This window comes from Lithobates pipiens, unplaced genomic scaffold (assembly GCF_037356315.1).
Source record: "Lithobates pipiens isolate NorthernLeopardFrog02 unplaced genomic scaffold, aLitPip1_a1.2 Scaffold_1, whole genome shotgun sequence".
Classification (NCBI taxonomy): domain Eukaryota; kingdom Metazoa; phylum Chordata; class Amphibia; order Anura; family Ranidae; genus Lithobates; species Lithobates pipiens.
Genome location: NW_027507685.1, coordinates 10,867,831 through 10,881,338, shown reverse-complemented (window position 1 = coordinate 10,881,338; position 13,508 = coordinate 10,867,831). Strand labels below are relative to the sequence as shown.

The window sequence follows — 13,508 nt, the reverse complement described above, 5'->3', positions numbered from 1 at the left end:
GCCGTCATTTGGCTATAGCGCGGATCTCAAGTGGTTAAATATCGTGCCCGGGGGTGTCCTTAGTATGCCTGTAAGGTAGTTCATTGTTCCCGTGTTTAGAATAATACCACATCAAAATGACATTCCTAAAGGAAAAAAGTAATTTAAAACTGCTCACAGTTGTAAATTGTCAGATCCCAGCAATATAGATAAAAATCATTGAAAAAAATGGTACGGGTCTTCCCCCCCATCCATTACCAGACCCCTGCACCAAATAAAAAAAATGTGTGGGGGTTCCACCAAAATCCATACCAGGCCCTAAAGGTCGTTGTGGGGGTCTACGGGAGGGGGCTTATCAAAATCTGGATTCCACCTTTAACAAGGGTACCCCCAGATACCGACCCCCTTCTGTGAATGGGTATCGGGTGGCCCTGCCTTCCTCTGACATCGCATGGTCCCGCCCTCAGCTATATAACAGCTGTCATCGTGAAGAGACTTCAGTCAGCGGGAGCCTCCCATGGGGGAGCAGCTGTTGCTTTTTTTTGCTTTTTTCGGTTCATAAAGGACGATGGATTTACATCGCAGGACATTTTTATTTTTATATTTTTTAATAAAGGATTAGTCCCAAACTGTCTACTATCATTTTTACAATGTACCCAATACCCATTTACATAGAGGGTGGGATCTGAGGGTCCCCTTGTGACCCCCACAACCACTGGGCAAGGGTTGTTGAGATGAGGCCCTTGTCCCCATCAACATGGTGTTTTGGGGGAAGCCCCAAAGCATCCTCCCCATGTTGAAGGCATGTGGCCTGGTATGGTTCAGGAGGGGAGCCCTCTCTCGTCCCCCCTTTACCTGAGGTCTGCCAGGATGTGTGCTCGGATAAGGGTCTGGTATGGAATTTGGGGGGACCCCATGCCATTTTTTTTTATTTGGCACAGGGTTTCCCTTAATATCCATACCAGACCTGAAGGACCTGGTATGGACTTTGTGGCGGCCCCCACTTTTTTTAAATTTTGGTGTGGGGCTCCCCTTAATATCCATGCCGTTTTTTTCAATGATTTTTATCTATATTGCCTGGGTCTGACAATTCATTACAGCCACAAACAGTTTTATATGAATTTTTTTCCTTTAGAAATGTCATTTGTGGTATTGTTCTAAACACAGGAAAAATGTGCTACTTTACAAGCATACTAAGGACACCCCAAGCACAATATTTAAAGGAATATTTCATGTTTATTGTTTCACTTTAAGCATTATTAAAATCCCTGCTCCTGAAAGAATAGCCCTTTTTAAAACTTTTTTTTGCATTGATACATGTTCTCTGGGGAAGGACCCGGGTCCCCATACACTTTTTATGGCAATAAATTGCATATAAGCCTTTAAAATGAGCACTTTTGATTTTTCATGTTCGTGTCCCGCAGACTTTAACGGTGTTCGCTTCTTTTTACAAATTTTTTACCTGTTTGCATGTTCTGGTGCAAACCGAACCGGGGTGATGTTCTGCTCATCCCTACTCTCTCTATATCCTTGTGACTGCTACCTCTAATGCCAGCACTACACAATTCAAATCCTGGCCGGGTCAGCAGGAACCAGCCAAGATTTGAACCATTAATGGGCAGGCTGAATGTACCAGCTTAATTGATCGATCAACTTTGGTACATCCAGCCTGCAGGATTCGCTTCCGATTATCGCAGTCGGTGGCGGGGGAAGCCATTTTCACCGGGAGAAGACAATTGCTGATTCCCCTGTCAGCACTGTCTGTGTTGATGGGGGAATCATGCAAATTTCATAGGTTGCAGGTTAGAAGTCTGCACAATGTACAGTGGTGTGAAAAAGTGTTTGCCCCCTTCCTCATTTCCTGTTCCTTTGCATGTTTGTCACACTTAAGTGTTTCGGAACATCAAACCAATTTAAACAATAGTCAAGGACAACACAAGTAAACACAAAATGCAATTTGTAAATGAAGGTGTTTATTATTAAAGGTGAAAAAAAATCCAAACCATCATGGCCCTGTGTGAAAAAGTGATTGCCCCCTAAACCTAATAACTGGTTGGGCCACCCTTAGCAGCAACAACTGCAACCAAGCGTTTGCGATAACGTGTAATGAGGCTTTTACAGCGTCCTGGAGGAATTTTGGCCCACTCATCTTTTCAGAATTGTCCTAATTCAGTTACATTAGAGGGTTTTCGAGCATGAACGGCCTTTTTAAGGTCATACCACAACATCTCAATAGGATTCAGGTCAGGACTTTGGCTAGGCCACTCCAAAGTCTTCATTTTGTTTTTCTTCAGCCATTCGGTGGTGGACTTGCTGGTGTGTTTAGGATCATTGTCCTGCTGCAGAACCCAAGTTCGTTTCAGCTTGAGTACACGAACAGATGGTCGGACATTCTCCTTCAGGATCTCTTGGTAGACAGCAGAATTCATAGTTCCTTTTATCACGGCAAGTCTTCCAGGTCCTGAAGCAGCAAAACAGCCCCAGACCATCACACTACCACCACCATATTTTACTGTTGGTATAATGTTCTTTTTATGAAATGCAGTGTTCCTTCTACGCCAGATATACTTGGACACACACCTTCCAAAGAGTTCCACTTTTGTCTCATCGGTCCACAGAATGTTGTCCCAAAAGTCTTGGGGATCATCAAGATGTGTTGTGGAGAAATTGAGACGAGCTTTGATGTTCTTTTTGCTCAGCAGTGGTTTTCTCCTTGGAACTCTGCCATGCAGGCCATTTTTGCCCAGTCTTTTCCTGATGGTGGAGGCATGAACGCTGACCTTAACTGAGGCAAGTGAGGCCTGCAGTTCCTTGGACGTTGTTGTGGGGTCTTTTGTGACCTCTTGGATGAGTCGTCGCTGGGCTCTTGGGGTAATTTTGGGCGGCCGGCCACTCCTGGGAAGGTTCACCACTGTTCCATGTCTTCGCCATTTGTGCATAATGGCTCTCACTGTGGTTCGCTGGATTCCCAAAGCTTTGGAAATGGCTTTATAACCCTTTCCAGACTGATCGATCTCAATTACTTCCTTTCTCAATTGTTCCTGAATTTCTTTGGGTCTCGGCATGATGTGTAGCTTTTAAGGATCTTCTGGTGGACCTTACTGTGTCAAGCAGCTCCTATTTAAGTGATGCCTTGATTGTGAACAGGTGTGGCAATAATCAGGCCTGGGTGTGGCTAGAGAAATTGAACTCAGGTGTGGACAACCACAGTTATAGTATGTTTTAACAAGGGGGGCAATCACTTTTTCACACAGGGCCATGATGGTTTGGATTTTTTTTCACCTTTATTAATAAACACCTTCATTTACAAATTGCATTTTGTGTTTACTTGTGTTGTCCTTGACTATTGTTTAAATTGGTTTGATGTTCCGAAACACTTAAGTGTGACAAATATGCAAAGGAACAGGAAATGAGGAAGGGGGCAAACACTTTTTCACACCACTGTATGACCAGCCTTAGACAGAAAGTGATAGAAAATATAAAATGGGACATATGTTGTGGTGACATTTATCTCAAATGGGAACTCTGCTCACTTTGTAAAAAATGTACTCTCCCCTCCTGTAGTTATTGCAGGACAGGAAGTGATGTTTCCTTGGGACACAGACAGTGAAAAAATAAGCTGACAAGGGTTTCAGCCTTTCTCTGCTCTATTTAAACTCCCAAAAATAATTTGCTGAAAACAGAAAGACGTGTAATGTGGAAAACTCCAAAACGACTTTAGTGCAGGAGTCAGAGTTAGAGCTGAATAGCTGTTTTTAGATTTGAGAAGCTACAGAAATGCTTGTTCAGCCTTTAACACATAACCCATGATGCAGTTCCACTTCCGTTTTACAAGCTAAGAAGAACATTGCATGTAGGATGGACTGTTTTGTGACACCCTTCAAAAAGCTGATTGGGAAGGGTTACATATTTAGTAAGGATGAATAAAGACACCAGTCCATCCAGTTCAACCTGAGTGAGTGTCTACAATTGTCCCTATCCCTGTACATTGCACACTCACATCGGTCCCTACCCTCAAGGAGCCCACAATCCAAGGTCCCCATTCATATTCCAGGGCCAATTTGGGACAGAAGCCAATTAACCTACCTGCATGTCTTTGGAGTGTGGGAGGAAACCCATGCTGGCACAGGGAGAACATGCAAACTCCAGGCAGGTAGTGTCGTGGTCGGGATTCAAACCAGCAACCCTTTTTACTGCTAGGTGAGAGTGCTAACCACTACACCACTGTGGAGCCCAGGTTTTAAGAGAGGAGACCTCAACTGGTCTCCATGAGATGAGGGCTTTCAACTTTCAGAGAGAAGGTGGTAATCCCCAATAAAGACATGAATTTGCCTATTTTCTATAGCACATTATTGTCCTTTGTATTCTTTTTTTTTAGGAATTTTGTACAAAGGAGATGGAGAAAATATATTTATATCTCAGCAGCCCCCTGTGATCTCTACGCTAATGGGAAATGGCCAGCAGCGAAACCCCACCTGTTCCTCTTGTAATGGACCTGTTCATAATAACAAACTCTTTGCTCCTGTTGCCATGGCAACTGGACCTGACGGTAGCATCTACGTTGGAGATTTCAATTTTGTGAGAAGAATATATCCATCCGGAAACATCATCAGCATTTTAGAGCTCAGGTATGGTTAGAAAATGTCACAAACATTTGAAGCTTGACTATAAATAGCTTGAATAGGTTTCTGGGAATTAGAGACAAATATGACATATAATGCTAGAGATCTTCATGTCATTTTTCATAATTCTCTCTGATTAACTTGTATTATTTCCATAAGGAAATACTTAATGTGGTAAACAACCAAATTGTAATGTAGTTGTGATTTAACATGTATCTAAACCCAAAAGCAAAAAAAAATATATATATATATATATATATATATATATATATATATATATATATATATATATATATATATCAAACTGTAGCTTATCAATCCTTAATTGTGGTGAATGTATCTGTTTTACTTTTTAGCATTTTATTTCTTTATTTGCACCTGGTGATCTGGCTAGTATATTTGTTATTTTTCAACTCTTTTTAGCAGACCAAGCTGTTGAGCAAAAGTGACATTTAGGAGGTTGTAACAAACTGTTTAACTGACAGGGGTGATTACAATAATCAGCCTTCATTCATTTATGTAAAACTTTTATCCCCAAAAAAAAAAAACAGTTGCTGTAACTGCTTAAAAAAATGTTAATTGAAATTTGACTTTTTGTTAGTCAAGTTCATTAAAATCACCTAGTACATCACTACCCTCTTCCCCAGACTGACAACATTGCTGCCCAGAGCCGATTCTGTTACTCCTCCATGGAGTAATGCCGCGTACACAAGATCAAATTGTCCGGCGGAATTGGTCCGGCAAACAATCCGCCGGACTTTATAACAAACGGACTTGGCCACATACGGATGCTCTGAAAGTTCGGTGATTTCTAATGCGATGACGTACAGCACGTACGACGGGACTTCAAAAAGGAAGTTCAATAGCCAGTAGCCAATAGCTTCCTTCTCGTACTTGCTTCAGAGCATGCGTCATTCTTAGTCCGCCGGACTAGCACACTGACGAACGGATTGTCCGCTGAAAGCCAAGTCCGGCGGACAAATTTTGAGTCAAAACTACTTTCTAAGTCCGCCGGAATTGACGATGAAAAAGTCAGCTGGAGCCCACACACGATCGAATTGTCTGGCGTACTGTGGTCCAGTGGACCTAGTCCGCTGGACAATTCAATCATGTGTACGCAGCATAAGCCCTTGTACACACGGTCGGATAATCTGTCGGATTGCATCTTATCGGACCGTGTCATCGGATAAACCGACTGTGTGTGGTATGCATCGGACTGATTCCGTCCGAATCTCTGTCCGACCCAATTTTCCAACATGTTGGAAATATTTCCCGACCAACTGGGCCGGACGGACCTAATCCGATCATGTGTAGAGCATTTTCATCGGACCAAGTGCCACGCATGCTCAGATCAAATTCCTACATCAAAGCTATTAGCTACTAGCCTGAATGTAGTCCCATCGTAACGAAATGATGTCATCACGTTCTGAAAGATCGGATTTTTCGCCAACTTGGCCCGACCGTGTGTATGCAACAGTTTCGGACACAATCCGATGGACAAAATCCGACAGGCAAAATCCGACGGATTTGGTTGTGGAAATCTCCGACCGTGTGTACAGGGGCTAAGACAGAAAGTGTGTTATTTGTCCGATTACAAAGTGAATATAAAGGAAAAAAGCCCAAGAAGAAAACAAATGCAACCACCACATTTAAGGATTAGTAAGCTGCATCATTTCGGGAGTAACTAAATAAATGTATTTTTCGGACGAAAATGAAATTGCAAAACAAAATATTCCAGCGTGCACATGTCTCGTGTTTACAATGATTAACTTTTATTCATTTATGTAATATCTTTATCCCAAAAAGAAAGAAAAAATCTTGCTGTAACTGCTAAAAAGCATTAAATTTAGCTCAGCTTTAATTTGTTTTTCAAGTCCAGCTAAATCTGCTAGTACATGAAACACTAGCCTCTCCGCAGATTGACAGTGCTGCTGTCCAAAGGTGGCTCTGCAAAGATTTTTTAACAAGTTTTCATTAGGTTTTACCTGCTTTCCAATTTGTCACAGAACACAGCTCATGCGTCTCATAATAAACATTCATCCTGGGGAGTATACTGAAGCTGTAACTTCTCAGCAGGTATAGATCTTTGCTGTGAGACCTATTATCAGTGCTTGGTGGCAGAGAAAAACTGGAACTCCAGGAGAGCTGAAAATGAATAGGCAGATAGCACTCGTGACCCTTTTATAATAAGGCAGTCATAATTACATTTCCATTTTACCTGTCAGGTATGTTGAATGAAAGTCCCTTTTTATGTCAAAATGTGGCAGATCCAGCCCACCTCTCTGTAACACACACCACTTATGGTAAACAGGCCTTAAAAAAGAATTAGGGTTTTATTTTCTGTATGCACATTCACTCCTTTATTTGTGCTTTTCTATAAGAAAGCTAGCCATCGGGGCTGGACTGGGAATAAAAATCAGCCCTAGAAATAATTTCATACCAGCCCCATAGCATTATTATACTGGCCCAACAGCATAACGTCACAGAGGCTGGGCGGACATGGTACAGGAGGGGGTCATAGGCTGTGCGGACATGGTACAGGAGGTGGTCATAGGCTGTGCAGACATGGTACAGGAGGTGGTCATAGGCTGTGCGGACATGGTACAGGAGGTGGTCATAGGCTGTGCGGACATGGTACAAGAGGTGGACATAGGCTGTGCGGACATGGTACAGGGGGTGGTCATAGGCTGTGCGGACATGGTACAGGAGGTGGTCATAGGCTGTGCGGACATGGTACAGGAGGTATCAGAGGCTGTGTGGACATGGTACAGGAGGTGGTCATAGGCTGTGTGGACATGGTACAGGAGATGTCAGAGGCTGTGCGGACATGGTACAGGGTGTGGTCATAGACTGTGGGGACATGGTACAGGAGGTGGTCATAGGCTTTGCGGACATGGCACAGGAGATAGTCAAAGGTTGTGCGGACATGGTACAGGAGGTGGTCATAGGCTGTGTGGACATGGTACAGGAGATGTCAGAGGCTGTGCGGACATGGTACAGGAGGTGGGCATAGGCTGTGTGGACATGGTACAGGGTGTGGTCATAGACTGTGGGGACATGGTACAGGAGGTGGTTATAGGCTTTGTGGACATTGTACAGGAGATGGTCAAAGGCTGTGCTGACATGGTACAGGAGGTGGTCATAGGCTGTGCAGACATGGTACAGGAGGTGGTCATAGGCTGTGCAGTCATGGTACAGGAGTAGGTCCTAGGCTGTGCAGACATGGTGCAGGAGGTGGTCATAAGCTGTGCAGACATGGTACAGGAGGTGGTCATAGGCTGTGCAGACATGGTACAGGAGATATCAGAGGCTGTGTGGAAATGGTACAAGAGGTGGTCATAGCCAGTGCGGACATGGTACAGGAGGTGGTCATAGGCTGTGCTGACATGGTACAGGATGTGGTCATAGGCTGTGAGGATATGCTACAGGAGGTGGTCATAGGCTGTGCAGACATGCTATAGCAGGTGGTTATAGGCTGTGAGGACATTGTACAGGAGATGGTCAAAGGCTGTGCGAACACGATACAGGAGGTGGTCATAGGCTGTGCAGACTTGGTACAGAAGGTGCTCATAGGCTGTGTGGACATGTGTACAGGAGATGTCAGAGGCTATGCGGACATGGTACAGAAGGTGCTCATAGGCTGTGTGGACATGTGTACAGGAGATGTCAGAGGCTATGCGGACATGGTATAGGAGAGTAACAGAAGGTGGTCATAGGTTGTGCAGACATGGTACAGGAGAGTAACAGGAGGTGGTCAGAGGCTGCGGAGGGGTCCGGTCTTACCTGACTGTGGAGAGGCGCACGCCACTGCCGAGTCCGAGACGAGTGCCTTACATTTAAAAATGGCACCTCCTGGCGCCATTATGTCACTGCGCATGCTCTCGCCTGCCTGAAAGTGGCAGAGCATTACGGGCTTTCCTGAGCCTGGCTAGTTTAAGAATGGCGTATGTGCAGTTGAAATGTCGGCCTGTAGCATTATTTTTTTACAGGCGCCGCAGCAGCCACAGCTCAAAACGGCCCCAGGGCAGATGCCTACTGGGAAATTTTCCACTACCCCAGTAGGCCAGTCCAGGGGTTCACTGTAGCCTGAATATTTGGAAAAAAATGTGTTAAACGGGCTTTCGTTAATTCAAATATTTTCAAATTAATAAATTTGTTGAAATTTGTTGAAAGTTGTTAAAAAACTAATTCGGAACGAAACGAATTGCACATGTCTACTTGCTGTTCTCATTGCTCTTATAGAAGCAGCCCGTGTGAAACAGTCTTTTGGAATACATCTTTTTTCACATCTGATTATTTTTGTTATTATTATTATTCATCCTAAATACAGGCTACAAATGTCGTCCTGTACCAGTAATAAAGATGTAGTTTCTGGATACCTAGACATCCCATTCCGATCATTCAGAGGGACTTCATTTCTGAAGGATCTTTGCTTTGTAATTATATACCAAAATATTTTACACACTAGCAAGTCATCCAGCGCCCAGGGCAAAGATGCCAAACTGCGCCCCCCTTTCCCTTTTGGTTAGGGACAGGATGCCCCCTACCCCTGCAATAAACCATTGCGCCAGGGGCAGCCACCCCTCCTGCCCACCCCTTGTCCTGGCCCTGCACACTAGGTACCCTATGTATCCTATTTACACTCCTCAGTGCTGTTTGGAAATTTTATTATGTTCCCCTTCAATAGATGTATTTACAAAGCATTTATCTGCTGCCACTCTATGAAATCTGGGCCACACACTAGATTCAGAGCGCTGCAAAGAGCCTCACCACTCCAGGGCTTGTATATGGGTTAGAAGTAGGCTTGTGCAATTCGTTTCGTAACGAATCGAAATTCGTCCGAATTTTGATTCTTTCGGACATTCGGATGCATCCGAATGTCCCAATAAAAAAAAAAAAAATAACAACGAATACGAAAGAAATATAACGAATTAATTCGAATGAATTCGACATGATTTGGTAATTCTTTAAAGATCTAATGAAACAAAAGGTCAGCTCAAAGTAAATCATATAGTCCAATCAGCTAATTAATTTTGTGCCGGAGGTTGGATTACTGGCAAAGTGCATTCCTGAGAACTGAGTTAGAAGGGTGTTGTATTGTATTTGAGCCGAGGAGAAGAGACGTTGTCATTGTGTGTGTTAAAAGATTCAATAAACCAACGACTTTCCAAACTACGAATCATTATCACGAATGTCTATACATTCATAAATAGCGAATTTCAACGAATACGAACGAATGAATTCGACACTCTGCGAATAATAACGAATTATCCGAAAACTTATTAATGTAACATAACGAATATAACAGAACGAAATGATGTATTTTACGAATGACAACGAACCGAAACTAAATGAAATTTACCGTTGTGCACAAGTCTAGTTAGAAGTCAGAGGGTGACAGCTTCCTGAGGCTTTTCACCCAGGTATGTTAACTTTGTCAAAATAAGTTCTATACAAGTATAAACAGAAAACAACTGCACTTATAGAGCAAATTTGCATTATTGTTCAGCAGCCCAAATTACACAACTGATGCATGAAAATAATTCTAGAACGTGACTTATTATTTCCAATTTTCCATTATTGGTTTATTAGAATACAGTGCCTAATGTTACATGCTCAGCATTTAGAGCACTCCATTAGATGTGTGCCTCTGGTGGTATAGAACTTGTATAAATACTCCTGTGGATACACTGCACTTCTTCAATTAAGTTTCACATAGACCTGAGATTGTTTTTTTTTTTTTTTTTTTTTTATTGAATAAACAAATGCATTTGAACTGGTACTAAGCAATGCAATCATTTGTTAATGAAGAGACACTGTTATGGCTGCTGTAACACTAATTTAAAATGATTTGCGGTACACCTTCAAAACAAGATGTTTAATCCAGAAAGTATATCCTGGGGCTAAGTGTCAAAATAAGTAAAATTAGCAGCTGTAACACTGTACGCAGCAGAATAGAAAGTAATCAGTGCTCTGTCAACAGAATGCCTTTGTATCAGTGGTGTTAATGAAACACCAATGAAAACTCTGCAGAACGCAGCCTGATTAGTGCACATACTGCATCAAGGCTCTGTATTAGTTTGCAGCTAACAATTATCACTAATCTGTAGCTACTGACAAGGAAATAGTTTGGTTAGAAATTAAAGACCACTGAGGCTAATATCGATCTGTTGCAAGGAGGAACTTTCCTCACTTATCCAGATACTTTCTTCCTAAAGGAGCACATAGATTATTTTTGAAGCTGTACATTGGGCTTTGAAGACCCACTCTACTCAGAGCAATTAATTCCATTTTGAATAGAGCAGGCAAGGATCGGGGCCTATTTCAGGTTTTATTGTGGTCTGTGTCTCTATTAAGAAGATTATCGATGGGGACAATGACAAAAGCTTACTTCAGAGTAAGCAAGGGTTAAGCTGTAATGCAAAATTCACAGATGAGCACTGCAGCAGAGGAGTATATACAGGGGTCGCGGGGGTCGCCATTGCGACCCAGCCCCATGCTCAAGAAGGCCAATGCCCCCCCCCTTGTAGATCTGGATAGGAAGGCGGAGGGGCGGTTGCATGTAAAAGAACTGATCCCTCCTTGTAGCCACTGAATGCCTACTTCTCCTCCTCTCCTTCCCGCAGACATTCAGCTGCTGCAGGAGGGAAATGGAGGGCATAGGTTCCTCTACATGTCGCTCATTCCACCTCCCTATAGTTGTCCTGCTGCCCGGGGCCCCTGTGTGCTTCCCTGGCCACTCGCTGCTGGGTTTCTCTCTCCCACCTCCTGCCAGCTGCTGCAGGGGATCTCTCAGGATGTCATGGATAATCACACATCTGCAAAGCCCAGGAGGGCATAAAAATAAGAAACCTGCAAAATTTTGGTTGTGTAAACCTGAAAATGTTCTAGTAAATGGCAGTAGACCAACATATTGAAAATGGAAAATGCAAGGAACAAGTTAAAGTAGCAGTTCAGCCTAAAACAAACTATCTCTAAATCTACTCACAGCCACACTCTAAAGCCTTGTACACACGGTATGGTTGTTGGACCACCGAGCATCTTGTCTTGCATACTAGCATTACATAAATTGTCATGCCACAAACACGAATGTAGTGACATACTACAAGGAGATTTCAGCTCCTGGGTGCCTCCCTTTGGGCCCCTTCTGCTAATTTTGTGTTTGGTGAGCATTGATTCTGAGCATGCGTGTTTGTACTTTTGACTTTTGTGTGATGGATTTGTGTACTGATCATCCGAAAATTTGACGTGGAGCTGTCGTTTGACAAAAATTTACTAGCCCGTCATCCAACATTTGTTGGCCAAAAAGTGGAAAACAGTTGTTGAAAGGAACATACTAAAGGTAAGAACTCTGGACAACAGCCTGTCAAATGACAATCCCCTTCTGATTTTTTACCCCATTATACCGTGTGTATGAGGCTTAAGACTAACCTATCTGACACTGTAAAGCAAAAATCGCTATATCTTTTCTGAAGCCGATCCGGTCTCCAGCGGTGGATGCTGTGTGGAGAAGACAACAACGGCTGGGAAATCCCTGGGAAGTGACGTCACCCATATAGTTACTATGGGGCTTCCGTTTTCGGCTGCCTCTTCTGCATAAGCCTACACACAGAAGCCACTGCTGACAGCTCAACATGGGACCAGACCAGAGTGGCTTCAGAAAAGATATGTAAAGCAATTTCCTCTCTGCGGGGCTAGTTAGTCTTAGCCCTTGTACACACGGTCGGACATTCCGACAACAAAATCCGTCTGATTTTTTCTGATGGATTTTGTCCGAAACTGGTGTTGCATACACATGGTCGGACAAAGTTATTGGAAAATCCGATCGTTCATAACGTGATGACGTTCTTTAGATACGATGGGACTACGTTCAGGCTAGTAGCCAATAGCTTTGGTCTAGGAATTTGATCTGAGCATGCGGGGCACTTTGTCCGATCGGAATTCTCTACAAACTAACTAAAACTTTGTTGGTCGGACATTCCGACGGAAAAAGTCAGATGAAGCCCCCACACGAAGCCCACACATGGATTATCCGACAACACGGTCCGATCGGATATTTTCTGTCGGAATGTCCAACCGTGTGTACAAGGGCTTAGAATTTTGCTGTGAGTAGATTTAGAGATAGTTTGTTTTAAGCCAAACTTCTAATTTAAACTCTAACCTCTCTCAACCAGGAACTTATATGATATTCTAGGAAGCCTAAGCTGACAGAAATTTAGAGGTCATCATTGTTGAACTCTCCTTGTGACATTGCTAGTTGCCTGAATAACACTCTCATCCAAAGGCTTTAATCCTGTCAGAGACACTGACCCAAACAAATATGCAGACCACAACACCTGGCTTCTCGCTGTCTTCACATGCTGCCTTCTTGTAATCTAATATTTTCAGAGGGCAGTAATTATTATTATTATACAGGATTTATATAGCGCCAACAGTTTGCTCAGCACTTTACAACATGAGGGCAGACAGTACAGTTATAATACAATTCAATACAGGAGGAATCAGAGGGCCCCACTCATTATAGCTAACAATCTAGGAATGACAGTCCATTTATTTCTCTTGGTACAGGTTTTGTTTAAATTGCTCCAATTAGGTGGAATAGACTTTGGTTGGAGTTTTTTTAAAGTTGAAAAGGAGAAGTTTGAGTTTGAGGTTTTTTTCCTAATCATACTTACCTAGCTGGATGCAGCATCAGACCGATGCTGCATCTGTCCCCCGGCGTATCTGCACTGAGAACCGAGCCATCGAACACCGCCAATGGCTCGGTTCTCTCGCCCCCCTGAGAGGAGAGCTGCTGACTGTCAGTCAGCAGCTCTCCTGCTCTGCTCCTCTATTCTCACTGGAGTGCTGAGCTGTGGAGGGGTGGGGAGCGGCTGTCTCATCAGCTCACTGAGAGGGTGAGACTGT

General features: G+C 43.3%; 1 protein-coding gene across 5 annotated transcripts in view; it reads left to right on the top strand.

Moving 5' to 3' along the window:
• Positions 1-13,508, top strand: part of TENM1 (teneurin transmembrane protein 1) — a 912,904-nt gene that overhangs the window by 683,178 nt on the left and 216,218 nt on the right. For all 5 annotated transcript variants that reach the window (XM_077478732.1, XM_077478724.1, XM_077478714.1 and 2 more), the window contains one exon: positions 4,358-4,607. In XM_077478732.1, coding sequence (XP_077334858.1) covers positions 4,358-4,607 — 250 coding nt within the window. The remainder of the gene's footprint in view (positions 1-4,357; positions 4,608-13,508) is intronic.